Source organism: Polypterus senegalus, chromosome 6 (assembly GCF_016835505.1).
Source record: "Polypterus senegalus isolate Bchr_013 chromosome 6, ASM1683550v1, whole genome shotgun sequence".
NCBI classification, from domain to species: Eukaryota; Metazoa; Chordata; class Cladistia; order Polypteriformes; family Polypteridae; genus Polypterus; species Polypterus senegalus.
Genome location: NC_053159.1, coordinates 156,111,358 through 156,131,928, shown reverse-complemented (window position 1 = coordinate 156,131,928; position 20,571 = coordinate 156,111,358). Strand labels below are relative to the sequence as shown.

Genomic DNA, 20,571 nt, shown 5'->3' with positions numbered 1-20,571 from the left:
GGTAATTTATTTGAAAGCAAAGTAACTATAAGTTCTTCAAAGACAGTTAAGATGTCAGCTCAAAGCATGTAAATAATTGTAATGTAGTCTTCAAAATGAAATGCCCATTCCGTTAGGATCAGCTCTGCCTCAATAGTAAATATGACTGATTGGGGTTAGAAATATGTGGAAATATAGATATTGCCAAATATTTATTACTAGCCAAAGCCTGCCGTAGCATACGACAGTGTAAGAACAGGAATGGAAAACGGTGAGAAAGGAATTCAGTATAACAAAGGCTTAGGAAACCACCGTCGCAGTATAACAAAAATAGCAAGGAGCGAAACCAATGCCGATGGTCAAGAGAGTGCCTTCCTGTAGCAGGCTACGGAAAACATAGACATATATAGATAGACGCCGCATTCACTGTGTTGCCCAGTCGACACAATTAGTCAGCGTGTCCGCCCTATTGCGAGTGGTAAAAGTGCTATTTAAACTAATACAGGCAGAAGTGGAAACTGGGTTTTCTGATAAAAAAAATAATAACGTTTTAAATAGTATCTTTTAATAATTTTTATTATTAAATAATTCCTCCTGTATAAGTAACATTTATTGGACTGCTTTCTTCCATCTCTGAAACATTTCTAGACTTCATCCTGTTCTTAAGCAACACAGTACTAAAGTATTGGTTAATGCCTGAGTCACCTCACATATAGATTACTGTAATGGTATTCTATCTGTCATCCCACAAAAACGTATCCATCGCTTACAATTTATTCCAAATTCTGCTGCCAGGATAATAACCTGCTGTTCTAAATCCACTGAACATACTACACCTATTCTCTCTCAAATTCACTGGCTCCCTGTTAACTACAGAATACAATACTAAATACCGCTCTTAACATTTAAAGCTCTCCACAACCTCACTGATCTCCTACAGACTGACACTCCTCTCGCTCACTCAGATTCTCATCTGCAGCTGTACTTTCTGTACCACACATCAAACTGTGCTATGGGAGCTCAAGTGGTCTCATAGTGCTCCTCAACTCGGGAATTCTCTTCTCTCTCATATGCATCAGCTCGATTCAATAACACATTTTAAAACTACCCTTAAAACTTATCTTTTCAAACTGGCATACCAATTGTGAATTTTGCACTGTTACTGCCAGTTATCTTTGTTTGTTTGCTAATTATTGTTGTTTGATCGAGAGAGACAGTGGACGCGGATGTAGGATTAGAGATGGCGGACGGGGCTCGGTCGTGCGTACCCCATGGTCTTAGAGTTGGTGGGCGGGGCTCTGTGAATTGGCGGGCGTGGATCTCTGTCTTGCTTGCCCTTAGAGTTGGCGGGCGGGTGTGGCTCTCTGTCTTGCTTGCCCTTAGTTTGAATTGGTGGGCGGGGCTCTGTCGAGCGTATCTCATGGTCTTAGAGTTGGCGGGCATGGCTGTCTGTCTTGCTTGCGTTCACTGTCTTGTGTGCCCTTAGTGAATTATATATAGATTTCCTACTTTTAAGATGTATGTGTAGGTATCATGAGTACCAGAGAAATGGTATACCCATTTGGGAGTAGCTTTGACTGATATTGTCAGTAAGTTTTGAACTTGATCCTACAGCTAAATGTGCTTATGCTAGTTGAAGAGGTGACAGAAATTGATTGTACTGTTAGGAGGGAGATTAAGTTGATAAATGCAGAAATGCTCAAAGAAATGAGTATACACTGTGTCATAAATAAAGACTCATAGCTGTGACAACTAACATCACTAAATAAAATGTATTTACGGACACCTGAAAAGTTTTCATAGAACAAACCATTTGGCCTAACACTGCTCATCAGTTCTCATTCATCTAAGTCTTGAAAAATGTTGTCAGGATCTACATTTGTCCAAATACTACCATCATCCACAATGTCTGGTAGCTTATTCCACATTTTCTGTTTCTCTTTATGAAAAATAAAAAAACAACTTTGTGAAATTTACTCCAACAGTTTGTATTTAAGCCTATGGGTTCCTAACTGAAGAAATCATTTTAAATTAATAGTTGGCATCCACTCCAAGTTTTAAACACATCTTTTATGCCCTCTTTCATACACTGTGTGCTTGAACCAAAACAGTTCACCTCCATTAATTTTTTCTTACAACTCATGCATCGTGGGGTGATGCTGTATTCATTTCTCATCATTGTGCGCTAGCTCAGTTCATTATGGGCATGTTTCTGACAGTTAAATTAAAATGTATATGTATTGAGCCTGATCGATTCTCTTTTCTTCAAATAATCCTTGATGAAAGTTACTTTATTTTTATATGATTTGTACCCATGAAGACTGAGTAGAACATGTTATGACAGTTTAAATTGTACAGGCCTTGTTTAAAATCAATCTGCTCATATACATAGTATGCAAAGACCACAGCTTTTACCAGTTCCACATCCTACAGATTCTGTAAAAGAAAGCCTCATTTTAATAAGATGGAAACTTTCATTTTTGGGCTGTGAGTGCTGTTACAAATGACAACAGAAACTCCTGCAGCAGATTGTTTCATATTCTCCTTTTGCAGTGTTGTTGTGTTCAATGAGTTCACTGATTTTATTTTGTTGCCCGTTCTTTAGAAAGGAAGAAGGGATGGTGGAACTTTATCAAAATCCTCTTCTGGAATGCAGAGTGGAGGAGAAGAGGAACCAGATGAAGAATCTCACACACCACTCCCTCCTCCTATGAAGATAATTGAAAATGACCCTACACAAGAAGATATGGTATGTCCCTTTCACATTATGCACTTCTTTCCCTTAAGTGTGCAAATAATGTTGCCCTTTATTTTCAGGTTTTTGCTCTTTCAAAAGTAATAATGTTGTCATAGGTACAGAGTGACCTTAACTCCAATTCCATGTGCCACATCATTCAACACAGGTTCATAATCAGACTCCACCTGTTGTGTTTTTTCTTCAAAGTTGTACCTCATGCCAGTAACTAATGGGATCTCTCCTTAATATGTCTCTGCTGTCAGTCCATGGCAGTCATAACCATCAACACTTATTAATTGTGTGTTTCCCTAATGTTTCTTCAAATATCCTGCTGTAGCTCTAGCCTCAAAAGTCTATCACACCAAAGAGTTTGTTCTTAATTTAATAGCTTTTAATAAGAGCTATTAAAAGATTTTAATAAATTGCTAATTATTAAATAATACTTAATAATAATTAATACTTGTGTATTTATCTCTTTCACAGCTATATCAGAAGTAAAATGTAGTTAAACAAAAAAATGAGTATCATTACTTGCATTTGGTATTATTTAAAAAAAAGATGATCTTTGTTTTTTGTGTTATTTGCAAGAACTGTTACAGTAGATTTACTTCTGTTAAAAAAATAATATTTCACAGTGTTTTTATTTTGATGAAGAATGCATTTTTCTGGCAATATAAAGTATTTATTAATTTATTTCCATAAACAGATGCCTTTGTGGCTTAAAAATTATACTTATTTCTTTAACTATAATACACATTATCTGAAAGATGAAGGCAAAGCATAATTTAAATGCATACACCCCAAAAATGCACACTACTGTATTAAGAGCAACTAGATGTAAATGTTAATAAAGTTTTTACCTAAAAGTGGAAGCATGCAAAAGAATTTGGCATTCTGAGAATAAAAAGTAGTTACTGTACCTTTCCCCACTTTAGCTTTCAATATTTATGTGAATACAATATAATGAAAATATTATATTGCTAGATTTTGTAGCATGCCTTCACTTCTCTCAGTGTGCTGTCATGAAATAAATACTGAAACATTTTCAAATTAAGACAGCATAAAACATTTCTGAGTTTGAAAAGATGGTAAAGTCCTACCTTGGTCTTTAAAATTTAAGTTTCACTACACATAAAATTCACATTATCTTTATAGAAGTCAAAAAACAGAAAATCCCATATAAACATACAGAGCATAATAGAAAATTCATTATTTACTTGCCCTGATACATGTTGTACAAACAAATATTTTAATTTTAGTTAAAACACTGCCAGATTCCTACTGCCATTGAAATATGGTTCAGTAGTAGACTATGTGAATCCTCTAACATGACTGCATTTATTTTCATATAATAAATAACAGTAATGGACCCTCATCTTAATTTTCCCGCCTCGTTTCTGTAACACTTGTCTGTTAACTGCTTGTTTCTTTTCTCCCTCTCTTGTTTTTCCATCTTGCTAATTCGCAAATCCTTTTTTATCAAACTGTGCCTTGCAGTCCTCCTCATTGCTAACCACTCGTCAATGCTCTGCTGATGTCCCCAGTGCCGCGGATCTTGTCAGTGCAATAGAAAAATTGGTCAAAAATAAACTGGTAAGTGTGGTGGTTGAACACTTGGGGATAGAACAGAAGTTAACCCAGTGTGACTGTGATCATCAGTGCTGGAAGAGGGAATAAACACTGGGAGTGTAGCAGTTTAGAAGATTGTTTGCAGTGTTTTGTGGGTTTTACACACTGTACATGAACACACTTGTTCAGTTAATAGAAAAGTACAACAACTGAGTATTAATTAAAATGTTTGTTTGCTGCTGGTGATGCAGCCTAATAATCCTATAAATACGTATTTTTCAACAGTGAAACTTCCTACCCTTCCAGGTTTCACAATAATATAAAAACAATTTAGATTAACTAATAACCACGTTCTTTTTACCAGTTTTAATTTTACACAACTACTCTCTAGCCACCTTATCTGCGCATGCTGCCAACCTCTCTTACCTAACTCTCTTAGTCTAATTTTCACATATGTGAGAAATTAACTTTGTGAAATTTATTCTACAATTTTAGTGCTTTAGTTCAGAAATCCTACAAAATTTTTGTTTTCCAACCTGTTCATAGGGATGCACATTTCACATATTGAATCCCATTCCACAAATTACAATCCTCATAATTGTTTCCACTGATAAATAATTTTAAATGTCTGACAGGTTTCTGCTTTTTCTTTTACACACTTTTAGCCTAGTGAGATTTTATTGAAGTTTATGTTGGCATCTGTTTCATAAAACACATAGCTGAATAGTGTGGTTGACCCTTATAAAGCTGTCATTTAAGCCAATAATTGAGATTTATATATATTTCCTAATAAAAATGAGCATTTGTTTAAATATATTCAGATGTGGCAAGAATGGTGAAGGGCTACGTAATTTCACGGTACTCTGTATAAGTAATAAACAAAATTGTCTTGCCCTTTTCTACCTTCACTCCTCGTCTCCAAATTAATCAGTAAGCAAATCAGAGACATAACTAAGAGATTTAGATAAACCTGTCATGTTTTAAGAGCTCTCTTTCTAGCCTGTTCCTCACCTACAGAGTAATATAAAAATAATTTTATTAAAGATTTTTTAAGACCGCCATAATAAATGTTGCCACTTATAATCAGAATTGATACAAATTTGGTCTCGGACGCTACTGGTATGTCATGGGCCTGACATCCAATAAATTGTTGGGTCTTGTCTTCACACCAGCCAATGTTAAAAATGCATATTTAATGAGATATGATAGTGGAAAAGGGACCATTTTTGTCAAAAGTGAGTAGGCTTCTATTTGTGAGGACCAAAATTCAATAAAATATTGTTTTAACGGTCTTTGCTTCAAATCAAATCAAATTTTGTCATGTACAAATTATACTTACAGTACACTATGCAATAAATGCTTAGTTGCTCAACTCATATGATTGTGCCTTGATGTGAATATTAAGGGACAATAACAATAAATAACTACAGTAGAAATTAAAAAATCATGAATAGAATTATACAAATGTAATAAACAATAATAACTAATACAAAATAATAAATACTTATAAATACATAGGTAACTTAAATAAGATCTAACAATAGGGCAATTTGTATTTCTAGACATTTTCCTTATTTAATATGCGGATGAATTGTGGAAAAGGCTTCTCTCTGAACTGGACTTTAGGTAGTTTTAGTGTTTACTTAACCAGTGCATAGAAAAGAGGCCATTGCTGCAATGGCTGTTGTCTTAGATAGTATTCCTTACTCTGGTTCAACATCACTTAGTGTAGATATCCTGGATGTTAGTGACTGCACACCCTGTGATGCGTTAAGCTGACCACCCCATTCTGTACAGAGCCTTCTGGTCCTACTGTGTGCTGTTCCCAAACCATGCAGTGATACTTCCTGTCAGAATACTTTTAATGGTAGATGTATAGAGGATCTTTAGTATCTGGGAAAGCAGACTGAAATCCCTGAGGTGGTACAGCTTGTGCCATGCCTTCTTCACCAAGTTGTTCATGTGCCTGGACCAGGTCAGATTCTCTGTGATATGGACACTGAGATATCTGAAACAGTCCAATCTCTCTACCTTAGTGATGTTACTCCTCAGAGAGTGGTAGTGCCTCTGCTGCATCGGCTACTTTGTCTTGCCACCAGCCTTGTTCTGCAAACTGCATATCAGCATCTTCCCAAGTCCAAATCAAATGATTTTAAATGTTCTGCTCTATAAGCTTTTCCATATGCTTCAAAATACTGTCTTAAATTTTTCAAAGTGATAGCCACCATACACATATATGATAAAGCAGTACTTTGCAAGCAGAATATTTCTTGGCAGAATATTTTGAAATGTCTGTGTTTCAAAGCTCGAGACCAGATGAAGTTTTCTACTTAGACAATGATAGCTGTAGGTACTTTTAAGTTTTAGAGAAAGAGTTGTTTACAGCAATGCATGGCAAGGCAGAAAACAGTAACACCACCTGCAGAGCCTGCAACATAGCTCTAAAGCCAGATTTCTTTCCCAACATGGAGAGTGTAACATTACTGCAAATAAAGCCCAATTTACACCTTATAGTCCAGAACTAATCAATTAGCTGGTACACATACGCAAGCTATGTGGTAGCCAACAGGGTTTTTATGTTGCAGAGTATCTCTCAAAACCTAAAAGTTGACTGCATTGAGCCTCATCAGTCCTTTCAACCAGTGGAAGTCCAAAGGGCAGATTCACTCTCTTGAGTTCTTCCTGGAATTAATCCAGAATACAAATAACATATCAAAAATGTGACAGATGTGTTTCCTCTGTTGCTTAAAGACAACACGTTTTAACTACTTGTTGGGCATAAGGCTTGATTAGGGTCTCACCAGCTTTGTGATACTTTTGTTCTTTACAATTAGATATGCCATTTTGTAGAATGCCTTAACAAATGACCTTTTAACAAATGGCCTTCAAGTAAATACAAGACCAACTTGAACAGTGTGTTTCATGTCTAGAATTGATCTTCCTTTTGCTTCAGTGATTGCAGTGAGTTTCCAGAATTTTCCTGGGTGCACATTTGTGTTTCAAGGTATCACTACCGATAATTTCTGACTGCAAAAAACATGTTTATGTGTTTTGGTTCTATCCTGGTCAAAACAGCATATGAAGCCAAATTTCACATAATCAACATTATTATTTTTGTTTTCCTATCTTTTTGTACACAAAACTGCAATTTAGAATAGACTATCAATCATACTAGAAATTAAAAGTAAAAACAACCACCCACGGTAAAGACAAACTGCTAAATAAACTAGTGCACATAGGTAAAGTGCATGACAACGCTGAATGATGCATATGCCTGCAGCTTGTAGACTGCAGTAATAAACAAATAACAGGCATTTGTATATATATAGGTGTATTTAATTAATGAGCAAATCAAGCTATTTTTAATTAATATTAAATATACAAAATTTTATCCAGTAAGAAAGAAACTACAACAAATTATTCTGGGAGGGACCCTCTATAACTCACCTGGGGAAGCACACCCCACACGTCAAGAATCTTGCCATTTAATGTGCATAATTCCAAGAATGAGAAAAAATACTAAGCCTTCACACAGATTTATTGCCTCTTCAATCTCAATACTGAAGTTCAATGTCAATTTACCACAGGAAAAAAACATTTTACCATCCACATCCGACAAAATATTTTAGGACTTCTTTTTCCCTTTTTCACTTTCCTGTGAGTGTTTTTGCTACTCAGGTTAGAGTTAAGTGCCAGTAAAATGATTAAGCATATATATTTTGCACACTGTTACGATTCCTTTAAACACAGCAGTTTAACAAGCAGCTCTTAAAAACATGTCTCTTTGCAGGACATCTTAGATATATACAGTTGCCAACAGACTGCCAACCAGCTGTTATTTTGCTAGATGTTTACTATTTATTCAGACTTAAAACTGTATTCTGTATTGGGTTTGATCCATGTAGTAATCGTTACAATAAAACAATACATTCAGTTGTTGAATCTTTAGAATACATAAAATACAATGCTTTAGCCGTTTACATAAATCACAAAACAGTTCTTGCAGTTTGCCAAAGCCCTAGGTTAGCCTTGGACCTCCTGTAACCCTGAATTGGATTAGGCTGATTATTAAATTGATGTATTGGCAGTGACACTGGTCCATTGTCCCCGAGTTGGTCACTACTTACAAAAAATTCTATTTAACCAAGTTTGAATAAACTGCTACAGGATATTATGCGCAAATATGAAATGGAAATCTTAAAAAAAAAAAAAATCATAAGCAAAATAATGAGATTAACAATTTCTGCAGAATATTTAATGCACTCACTATATTAAAGTGACAAGTCACAATTTTCCAAAATGGACTGGATTCATGTCATGCTTGTCATTAGACTTGATATTGAAAAAAAATCCAAATATGCTTTAAATTTTGAAATGTAATAATTAATACCATGTTGAAATCGGTTGTTATTGCACCTTCAAGAACAATTAAAAGTATTTTCTGCTTGCAAAAAAAATGAGAAAGGCTTTGTTTCTGGTAATTTACAAAATATGTACATTGTGTATTATTTTTAGGAGAGTTGTCAGTACATATATTTGGGTAGATAAGATTCTAGTTAACCCTCTACAAATAATAATGTGTCAGTGGAAACCTGATAATATACCGTAGCTTTGTTGTGCTGTTTGCCTGTTTTTGTCATTTGTATGTTTTTGTGATAGTGTGTTCATGTTGTACACCATCATCATGTTTAAATGTTGCCATTATGTTACAGTTATGTTAAAGGAACCTAAACAATGCAGTCTGAAGTATAGTACAGGAATTTCCCATTATATATGTATTTGATTCATCATTTTACGTTCCGATGAAGCTGTTCTTTCATGTACATACCTCTGAAAGCAACAATAAAACAGCCTAACAAATGCTTTAACCTTCACTTTACTTACTCGGACCTTACTTTTTATTGCAGGAATACTGTACTGTCGGTGTTCAATCTATGTTGTTACTTGTTTGAATGGTAATACGGTGCACCAAATATCCAGTCCCCTTTTTAAAGGCAAATTAGTGCTGTCATGATTTTAAATGACACTATAATTTAATACCTCATAATAGTTATTTGCAATTTAAACTTTTCACTTATTTGGTGGGAATCCAAATAAAAGAAAACTGAGATCAAAAAGCATAATTATAATTGACAATATTGCTCTTTTGACTTAATTTAACAGTGTATATTATACTGCCATATTGAATGTTGTGCTATTTTTGAAGCAAGAGTTAATCACAGAATGTGATTAGCTATTGAAAATATCACTACATTTAATAGGATTCAGGTACAAAGCTTTTCTTCTTCAATGAAATAACACCACTACAGCAACAGACTTAAAGTGATATGCTGTACATTTATCTCTGACTGCTGTAATAGCATATACTGTGGGACTTTATTGAACACTGTCTTGGTCCATACTAATTTAACATACTTTGATAATTCAATATATTGAATTAATTCTAAAAAAGCACAATTCTCAATTTAACAACACAGAAATGTATCACCTTATAAAACATTGCTTCAACAGCATGATTAAAATTATTTTATGACCTTTGGCTTGCACATTTTTCAAGTTTTATTTTTGAAGTTATAAAGTAACATTAGTTTCTACTGGCTTGCTTAAGAGACAACCATCTTTGTCCCTCTTATCATTAAAGTTGTGTGCTGGCTTTGAAGTCTAAGCTGGTCATTTGATTGTTCATTGATTGGGTTCAAATACAGGGGGAACATAGCTAAATCAAGGAAAATTCAAAAGTTAGGAATATGTGTTTTGTCTCTGGCATACTGTCATGGGTTTAGTCTACTAAGGCAACAGCCACATGACCCTGAAGTGAAATAAGGAGGTTCATAAAATGATAGATTGAATCATTCTGTCATTTGACTCCTATTTTTGTGGATTCCCAAGACAAAACAATCTTGTAATACATGGACTGTCTGTATTCAAATGGTAAATAGTCCATGTCATGACAAGAAATTAAAAATACAAATAATTAAGGTATAAGTGTGCCAGGTGATGGACTGGGGTGGCACAAGGGGCTGGCCCCTTCCTAGGATAAAGCCCAGTTCAACCAATGGCATATTGGAGTAACTTGAAAAAGAAAAATGACTGCCTTGCTAAACATTGTTCAGTTTGAGTGAAAACACTTTGGGGATGAATGAATGCTTTTGAGAATTTCTCCAGTGGTTGTAGTTTACAGAATGATGTTTTTGCTAGTATAATATAAGCAAAACAATATGTACAAAAAATGTAAAGCTAACCACTGTTTCAACCTTTTTTCTTTTTCATTCAGACAACAGAATCGGTGAGCTTTCCAGGATTTAGTGCAATTAATCCTCCAGATTCTCATCCCACAACAGTGCAGCCAAGAAATCCAGAAGAGGAACAGAAAGCCAAAGCATTACGTGGAAGAATGTAAGTTAAAAATAAAAAGTAATTACTTTAATAATTAATTTGCTTTTACTTAAAGTTCAAAAATTGAAATTTTGAAATTTTTCAAAAAATTGCTGATACTGAGCAACAACCTGACAAAATGATTATTACATAAAGATAACATTGTAAAACAGTAATATAAAATCCTGAATGCCAAACTAAGCTTACATCAATGACCCCATAATCTTGTGGCAGGACAGCTTTCTTATATTCTGTTAATACTTTCTTCTTGTACGTAGTCTCCTGCTACAAATTCCCCTGTAGAATCAGCTGGCTGAGGTAGGGATCAGCCTTTCTAAGCAGTCCTGTAGTTTACTTTCAAAACATCTAGGAAGACCCTTTAATGTATGTCTAATATTCATAGTACAGCATCTGCTGGTGACACCTGACTCAATAATATCTCTGGGCCTAGTGTTTACTTGGAGTAGAGAACTCCTGTCCTATACAAGTTCATTTCTGCCATACAGGCTTCCAGATGGATTTTGTCTTTACTAGAACAGATCTTAAATAAAAGTTCAATCAATCCTCTCATTTAACTTTCGCTTCTTCTATGCCATGTATTTCACCTGGCAATCGTCCCAATAATTACCAAACATTAGGGTTTAACAGATAAATTAATGTAAACATTCTTATTATTTCTCTTCACCTTTTCCCAATTCAATGTAGGGTTGATGTGCCTGATCAACCTTCTCCAAACCTTCAAAACCTCATCTTTCGCTTCTTTTCCCCTGTTTCACTCTGTTGCCCATATATTTCATTGTCTCTACTCATCACATGTCCATACCACTTCAAACTACAGTACTTCCTCTGCTTTCTTCGATATCTCACACATTTGTTGTACCTCTGATTGTCTCATTTCTTATTCTGTCCTTTTTTGTAACTCCACACATCCATCTTAACATTCTCATTTCTGCCACATCTAACTTCTTCTTCTTCCACTGGAGAATTATATGCATGTTATGAACTCACAGTCATGTAAAACAGAAAGTACACCCTCTATAGTTATACATATCGGGACATAAAAAAAAAACTGGTCCAAACCAGGTTCTGAAATTATTTAAATCTAACCTGAGGTGTTAAACAACACACAGCATATTCCACCGTGTCATTATTTATTTAACAAAAATGAAGTCAAAATGGAGAAGCCATGTGTGAAAAACTAAGTACAACACATGATTCCGTAGCTTTTAGAACCGCATTTTGCCACAATAACGTGAAGTAATCATTTTCTTTATGACTTTATCAGTTTCTCACATCTTTGTGGAAGAATTTTGGCCCATTCTTTTTTACAAAGTTGCTTCAGTTCATTAAGGTTTGCAGGCATTCGTTTAAGTACAGCTCTATTAAGGTCCTATCACAGCATTTCAATCAGGTTGAGGTCTGGACTTTGACTGGGCCATTGCAACAACTCGATTCTTTTCTTTTTCAGCCATTCTGTTGTAGATTTGCTGGTGTGCTTGAGATCATTGTCCTGTTGCTGACACAATTTCGGCTAAGCTTTAGCTGTTGGACAGATGACCTCACATCTGATTCTAGAATACTGGTATACAGAGGACTCCATGGGCGACTCAATGACTGCAAGCTGCACAGATCCTGTGGCTGCAAAACAAGCCCAAATCATCACCCCTCACCACCATGCTTGACAGCTGGTATGAGGTGCTTGTGCTGATATGCTGTGTTTGGTTTTTGCCAAACATGCCACTGTGCATTATGCCCAAACATCTCCACTTTGGTCACGTCTCTCCAAAGGACATTGTTCCAGAAGTTTTGTGGTTTGTTCAAATGCAACTTTGCATACCTAGGCCATGCTGCCATGTTCTTTTTAGAGAGAAGAGGCTTTCTCCTGGCAATCTTTCCAAACAAGCCATACTCATTCAGTCCTTTTCTAATTGTACTATCGTGAACTTTAACATTTATAACATTTAACATGTTGGTTTAGGCCTGTGAGATCTGAGATGTAGCTCTTGGGTTTTTTGCAGTTTCTCTGAGCATTGCACAGCCTGACCTTGGGGTGAATGTGCTGGGATGTTCAATCCTGGGAAGACTGTAAGTTATCTTGAATAGTTTCCACTTGTGAATAATTTTTTCTCACCGTAGAATGATGGACATGAAATTATTTGGAAGTGGCCTTATAACTCTTCCCAGATTGATTGGTAGCAGCACTTGCTTTTCTGAGATCCTTGCTGATGTCTTTCCTCCTTGGCACTGTGTAAACACACACCTGAATGCTCCAGACGAGCAACTGCCAAAACTTCTATTTTAATAGAGGCTGTCACACTTGGTTGCACTTTATTCAAGTGCATTTGATTAGTAGCACCTGGATGCTACTTACCCTCTTAATTCCTATGGAAGCAGTAAGGGTGTACTTAATTTTTCACACACTAATTCGGCATCTTGGTTTAGTTTTTGGTTAATAAATAATGACACAGTGTAATACGTCATGTGCTGTTGTGCATCTGAGGTTGTATATGGCTAATTTTAAAAACTGCAAAGGACCGGATGATTTTTTTACTATGTATTGACAGGTGAAACTTTAGAATTAAAAGGGTGCACTTTCTTTTTCAATGATTGTAGATATCTTTGCTTTATTTCTCTTCCATAATGAAATGTTTTTGTCGACACTCCACTCCGTCAGCAAATCATTTATATCACATAATGCTGTCCAAGAAAAATACATGCAATTAGGAATCTTGTGTGTTCATGAATTTTCAAAGAGTACATTGCAGTATTTGCATATTTTGGTAGATAAGCCAGTTTTAAAGGTCATGGAAAAGGCATGCATATTCAGTTATTAAATTAACTTAAATACCTAATGCAGAAGGTGCATTCAAGGCAGAATTAAGAAGAGTAACTAACTCAAAAGCAAATGAACACTGTAGGCTTTCTGTAACTCTAATTGTAAGTATGGATGTATAACAGAGCTACTCTAGAGAGTTCCATTTGTAGCTTTGTAATTAGTGCCTTGATTAGGATTCTCAGCACAAGTAAGATGTTGGTGTAATTAAGCCAAATAACTTCTGAAATAGTGTAGTGGATACTTACTAGTGTTTTTACCAGCTAGAGTTTGTTTACTTCTACATTTTATTCAGTTCATACTTAAGAGATAATTAAAGTAATCTCAGCTAAAAGTGATAAAGAAGAGGAATACTGAAGAGGAACTGGTGCCTAAATAGATGAGGAGTTTTTTTTGATTATATAATGTACTAACAACCAATGATACAGATTCAAATCAGTATAAGGAATGAAAACTCATTGGAAGAGACTTCCAATCCAAAATCCATAAATGAAGATAAATAAAAAAGTCCACATTCTTGATTTGTAATGTGCAGTTGTAAAGGCACTAAATAAAATAAACTGAGATGCTTACCACAACATATAAGCATTCTAGAGTACAGTCAGTTACACTGAATGTGTCACCAAAGTTGACCTTCATTGTGCTCCAGGTGTTTCCCTGTCCTGCAGTCACCTCTCGTTTCTATGGTAAGGGTACACCAGTCTTGAACTGAAAATGAAAAAGTACATAGGAAATTCACAATATATAAGCTGTACTATGATAAAATACAAACTCTGAACAGCTTCTGAATAGATCCAAGTTCAACAAGGTAAACTAGGTTATTCAAGTCAAAGTACATCCTATTACAGTATTAAATATTTGAGAAAATATTTAGCTGCAGAAAAATTTAGACTTGACAGACCTGTAACTTTGGAATGTATGTGTATGAAGGCATAATTGTTGCTTTGACAGAGTACATTCTTTATGATGTAAAGATAAGGGCATGAACAGGATATGAAAGAAGGAATTTGCATCTATTTCTTACAAAAGAGAAAGCCTTTAAAAGCTGGCCTAGTTTTTAATATTTTCTGCTTACAGAGAAAATATGCGGTTTTCAAAGTGCATTACACAGTCAATTAAAGCGAGAGTACAAGTAGTCCTCTACTTACATTCTGAAAAATCAGATTGCAAGTCGAATCGATCATAAGTCGCATAACCTACCCTAAGGTACTCTACTCATAGCCTACTTAATCTAAGCCTAGCCTTCCCTAATTCCGTGGAATATGTGATCAGTAATGCACTAATTTGTTAATAAATTGGGTAATATTTTAACAAAACACAATGTAAGCTTATAGAGTTTACAATAATTACTAAACCATGCATGTTTTATTAATTATTGTTAAGTAAAAAAAATGCAAATTCTTTGCCTACATGCACTGGGTATCCTTTTGCACTGCACTTACCAACGGAGTCAAGTTCATTGTAAAATACACGCTTGGCTAATGTTAATTGGTGTTAATGTCTATATATATAATTCACTAAGGCAAGACAACCATGGAAAGCACGCTGGAAGCGGCGTGGATTCACTGAGCCGCTGACAAGTAAGATACCTATGGCACACGCAGGAAGGAGCCACGCCCACCAACTCCTGGCACCTCCAAGCCATGTTGACTGTTCATAGAGGCATGTTTCTCGTGGAGGTGAATCGCCATATGCAGCGTATAAAACGGTTTGCGAGGGGTATCCCATGGGATCCTTAAAACAATCCTTTACATCTGAGGTTAAAACACAATGAAGTAAGCAGTCTTTAAAAACTGAGTTTTTGGTTATGACGCACGACCGCGTGCACCATAGCAAACTGTTTTACACGCTACATACAGCAATTCGCATCCGCGACAAACATGCATCATCTTAGATGCTCCTGCAGGAACACGGAATGTCTATGTGAGTCACAGTTGCATCTGGACTGTGCAAAGATGACAAGGACTCAAGTGACGAGTTGGAGGTGGGCACATGAGCGATGGCGGTTCGCCAGTTTTTAGTCACGGACGACTGTGTATTGGTTTGTTCAGTGCATTGTTATAATGTTGCTTTTCTTGCTGATTTATTACATTACCGATTTTTCAAATGTTAATTTTCTCCCTGCGCTTAAAAATCATTAAAAACCCGGCCTGATTATGCAGCGTATGGTACGCCGCGGGTTGGCTAGTTATAAATAATACACTAACTAATCCTATCTAGTACATACATTGAAAGAACATCAAAGGCTAGGCTGTACTCACCAATAAATGTGTCCGTTGTATGCATACGTGACCGATGATATGCTTGATCTTGATGCCTTAAACTAACATTAATTATCGGATGATGAAGCTGGGGGTAATACAGAAGCAGGGTGATCAGTACATTCTTTTTCAGCTCTTGATTCAACCAAAGTTGCATCATGTTTCGATTCTGTCTCTCTGTGATTTTCACAAGATGTTGAAGGCTGGGGCTCGGACCCTTTGGATGACATTTTCTTTAAAAAGATATCCATTGTAGCTTGGACTGTCTGTTTCTTCCATTCTTCACACATAGGTTTACAGCAAGCTAATGCATCATGAATCTGTGTCTCAACTTTTGCAATTCTCTTCCAAACGTTTAAGTCCTTGCTCAATGAAAGAAAATGCTTCTGCCATTTTCTTTGTTGTGAACTTTTCTGAATCTACCTTAATTTCTTCTTCCTCTTCAAATGTCTTTCTTTCTTCCTCAAATTCAATCAAATCGTCAGTTGTTAAGTCTTCCTTCTCAACATCTAGAAGTTCTTGAATGTCATCTTCTACTTGCAACTCCAGCGTTTTGCCTAGCGATACAATCTTTTTATTTATTTCTTCAACGGCATCATCTTTCTGAAAGTCTTTAAATGTGTTCACAAACACTTTAAAAGATTTTTCCATATCCCATTCATGCATTCCTTCGTTACTTCCTTCCATTCTCTAGCTATGTCCTTAACTGCATTCAGAATGTTGAATTCCTTCCAAAAGAGTTCATTTTCTTCGGTAGCTTCCACAGCCGTAGCCAAAGCGTTCCTCAAATAACATGCCTTGAATATGACCATAGCACCTTGATCCATTAACTGGATAAGGGAAGTTGTGTTGGGAGGGTAAAACACAACTCTGACATCAGGATCTGCACCCCCTATGTGCTGTGGGTGTCCTGGAGCATTATCTAAAGCAGGTGAGGCACTTGGAATACCTATTTACACACTGTTAAATGGGCTTCGAAAAGAAATCACAGAAAGAAAAAGCGCACTGTAACAACAAGATCACTGATCTCTATCTATTGCTAGTGAGACTGTGGCATCTCACAAGGTGGAAGTTCCCAGCATACTGGCAGCATCCCAATGTATCATACCACATCGCTCGACCCACAGAAAGTTTGATCGCTGCAGCAACTTGAAAATTTACACAGTATTTTACACAATTTTATATAAATTTTTGTATCGCTATCGCCATCTTAACTTAATCATAAGTCGACCTATTGTAAGTTGAGAACCATTTTTATACCCTCTTCCAGTTCTCTGGTTTTGTGCTGTTGGGTGTTTAACTCATTTTTAGGAAAGGAATGTGCCCTCTTATTTAAATAAAAAAAAGTAATCTATTACGGCCAAATAGTATTGCTTGAAAAAGTTGATGAGCAAACTCTGACCAATAAAATGTCTTAACAAATAGGGAATACAGTAAATGGCTAGCCTCTCTCAGAAGTACAGAAGCTAAACATGGTGGCTCACTTTCAGGGAGAATGGAAGGCCAAAGAAATGAGGAGGAGGCCGATAGTGAAAAATCTGACTCCTGATTGACCCTCCGTCAATTCAGGTAATCTCTCAGAAGGCACCTTGATATACTGGCACAGATGTGTTTGTGATAATAGTCTTTTAAGTGTTACTCAATAAAAATCAGCTTGGATATCAGTTTCTTTAATTTTCCAAGTAAGAACAGAGAGCTGGGACTTTCTAATGATATATATGACTTCTTTGTGTGCTGTTTGCAACCCCTTTAAATGTGTGTTTACAACGTTAATTCTATTTCCTGGTTAACTGATTGCATCACACCCCAGTATTTAGTAAGTACTTTGTAGTTTGATGGCAATCTTTGTCAATTAGAGGACATATTTCAAAGTTTTTTGGAACAGCTACCCAGGGGACACTGATCCAACAAGTTTATTGTTTCCTGAGAGTAACTATTGTTGTTGGTGTATAGAATCTCCAAGTAACTTTTAATAATTTTAAAATTTCTAAGAGAACATGGCTGTGACACATTTTTTAGCAGCAGAACCACAAGTGATAATGCTCAAGGTGACGAGGAACAAGGAGAATACTCTACATCTGAGTCATGCGGTGCTGTGGAGAAGCAAGCTTTTGCAGAGGGGGTCTCCATGAGACGCAATGTATGCTCCTGCAGACGCTTCTGCTACGCAAGCAATATACTGTTTATACTTGCGCACATACTTTACGTAAATCTGGAAGATTCCACCAGGTGGCACTGCAAGATACTGTCACAGTAAGAAAACATTCAGCTTCTCTGTGTTGTGAATTGCCTGAAACATTGATTAAATTCTGAGGACACCTTGCCCCAGTATCTCTGAAAAGGATGGATGATTAATAATTTTCATCTATCAATCCAGGGATGCACCCATTCCAGCATGCATTGGGCATGAGGCAGAAACAATCCCTGTACGGGGCATCAGCTGATCGCAAGGTAAATACAAGCACACACATATACTAGCATCACCAAATCCCCAGACCTGCATGTCCTTATAAGGAAGCTGGAGTACACTTTGGAAATCCACCAGGAAAACATCCAAACTTCAGGCAGGGAACACCAGGGACGTGACTCTTACCACTCCGTCACCGTGCTGCCCCCACATGTGTAATTATTAACAGTATCCATTATTTAAATGAAGTTAACGATTTATCTGTAAAATGTAATATACATACTTAAATGCATTTCATTATGATAGTGATATCAAGTATAAATCTATGGATTCTAAATGTACAGAGAGATGGAATATCATAAATTGAATGTGTTCTGTGTGACAATTGTTGCCTGCTGCTGCTGTCAGTTCAGGATGAAGCCCCAAAAGCACGTAGTGATTAACAACTGGGTTGGTTTTAAGATGACATTTATGATGGTCTACTTTAAACACAAAATATACTATGTGATTAAAGTGGAAGTTTTGAGATTAAAATACCGAAATTTCCAATTTAATCACAAAATAGACCTTTCACTTTGTCCCTAATTTTTTCTTTGTGGCTCAAATACACTGCTGTACATGGCATACATTCTGATGCTGTTGTGAAGGTGCCAAAAAAAGATGGCACAGATGATGCTATGTGAGACCTTTAAAATGTATTGCATCATTACGTTAGGGAATATGCAACGCTTGAAAAGGAAAGCAACACGAATACATTTGTATGTCAGCATTTTGCTTCACCACATCGAACCATTCATCAAACATCGAAGCACGCACATTGATCCTGTAGCTTCTGCAAAGCGGCTAGCTATCGCATGTTGACTCTGACGTCATGTTCTAACTTTAACACACTACGTCCCCCGATTTTTTGCCAGTACTGCAACTTGTGCATGCATCGTGTTAATTTCATGATAATGTCTACCTAAGGTTACCTAGCTGTAGTATAGGGTCCTCAGCTCTGCTTCAGCAGTTCTGCCCCATATGCTGCTGTGTCTTCCTGGCTTGCTTTTTCCTTCAAGGGTCGAGTGAAGTGCAGTCTATCACTTGTGAGATACTGTTGCCTCTTTAGTCATCCCTGAGAGGGATTTAATGTCTAAATCAAAACCTTTCCAGTTTGTTAAGAAAAATAGACTGCAATTTTGTAATTGTCTTTAATAAGCAAGCAGTATTTGCTGAGCTGAGAAATAACTGAGCCGTCTGTGCTTTCTTTTTGTTAATCTAATCAACAAATAATGAAAGAATCATTTGGCTAATTGTTGTGGCTCAGAGTTATGGTAGAAATAGTAACAATCCTGGTCCCATTCTTAAAGCCAGGAAAGTTATACTTGCCAACAATTCCACTTTTCATTTAAAGGAACCGTTTTTTCTGTGCCTGTAAAGCTCTTTGGCATGGTATTGGATATACAAATATCCATTCCTCCATTTTCTGACCTGCACCTGGATCAAAAAAGGAACTATACCTGGATGGAGCACCTCTGGACATATATACATGCACCACTCTGGGCCACCTTAGAATCTCTTGTAATTTTTTTTAATTGATTATAATTAAAAGCAAATAACATTCCATACAATCAAGTCAAACTTAAACCAAAATTCAATCCCCACCCAAGAGAAAGAGAGGAGGGCCAGAGCAAATCCTTAGAAGCAATCCCCAATATAGAAGCGTATTCTAAAATGTTTAGAAGCACTTTGATCCTGCCATATTTTTAAAAAGTTTTGAACATATCCTGTAAGTGAGAATTACATTTTTTTCTAATTTCTCATAAATTTAATCCACTTAAACTTTAGTGTTTTGGGAAGAAAATCTGAGAACCTGAGTACTATGGATGGACAGATCGATACCATAGTAATTTGATACTTCGATACTCAAGCTGCACTCATTTGGTATCGAGTATCATTAAAAAAATATTGACTATTTTGTACTTTTAAGATACAGTAGCAAGTTTCTTGCAAAGGCATAGAATGTACTTACACACTTTCTGCTCACATGTACTAAAATGAGCAGACATGCTATGACACAAGAATGCCATAAACCTATGCTTCTTGCACAAGCACTGTGTACAGCAATGGCAGCCCGAAAGCAAAGTGTTATATACTGGTACGTTTCACAGATGCAAAAGAATATGGCCTCCTGAAACAATATTTGTAGGAAGAAGGAGCAGTACAGAGGCAAAACAAGCAGCCTATATAAACATTTAAAAAGCACACTCATGGACTAACAGAAAGACATTTGTAAAACATCACAAAGATGCAAATCTGAAGCATGGCGATTTAGCTACAATTTGTGCCAGATAAGGGATGTTGCAAGTGAGTTTTCAAAGAGGCACAAGACGGTATCTAGGTAACTCTGCTGCTAGCTAGTTTATGTTTA

General features: G+C 36.2%; 1 protein-coding gene across 8 annotated transcripts in view; it reads left to right on the top strand.

Annotated features, from left to right (window-relative positions):
* Positions 1 to 20,571, top strand: part of kalrna (kalirin RhoGEF kinase a) — a 758,514-nt gene that overhangs the window by 675,222 nt on the left and 62,721 nt on the right. For 7 of the 8 annotated variants that reach the window (XM_039757406.1, XM_039757408.1, XM_039757407.1 and 4 more), the window contains 3 exons: positions 2,585 to 2,728; positions 4,214 to 4,309; positions 10,560 to 10,681. In XM_039757406.1, coding sequence (XP_039613340.1) covers positions 2,585 to 2,728; positions 4,214 to 4,309; positions 10,560 to 10,681 — 362 coding nt within the window. The remainder of the gene's footprint in view (positions 1 to 2,584; positions 2,729 to 4,213; positions 4,310 to 10,559; positions 10,682 to 20,571) is intronic. The other variant, XM_039757409.1, reaches the window with a different exon arrangement.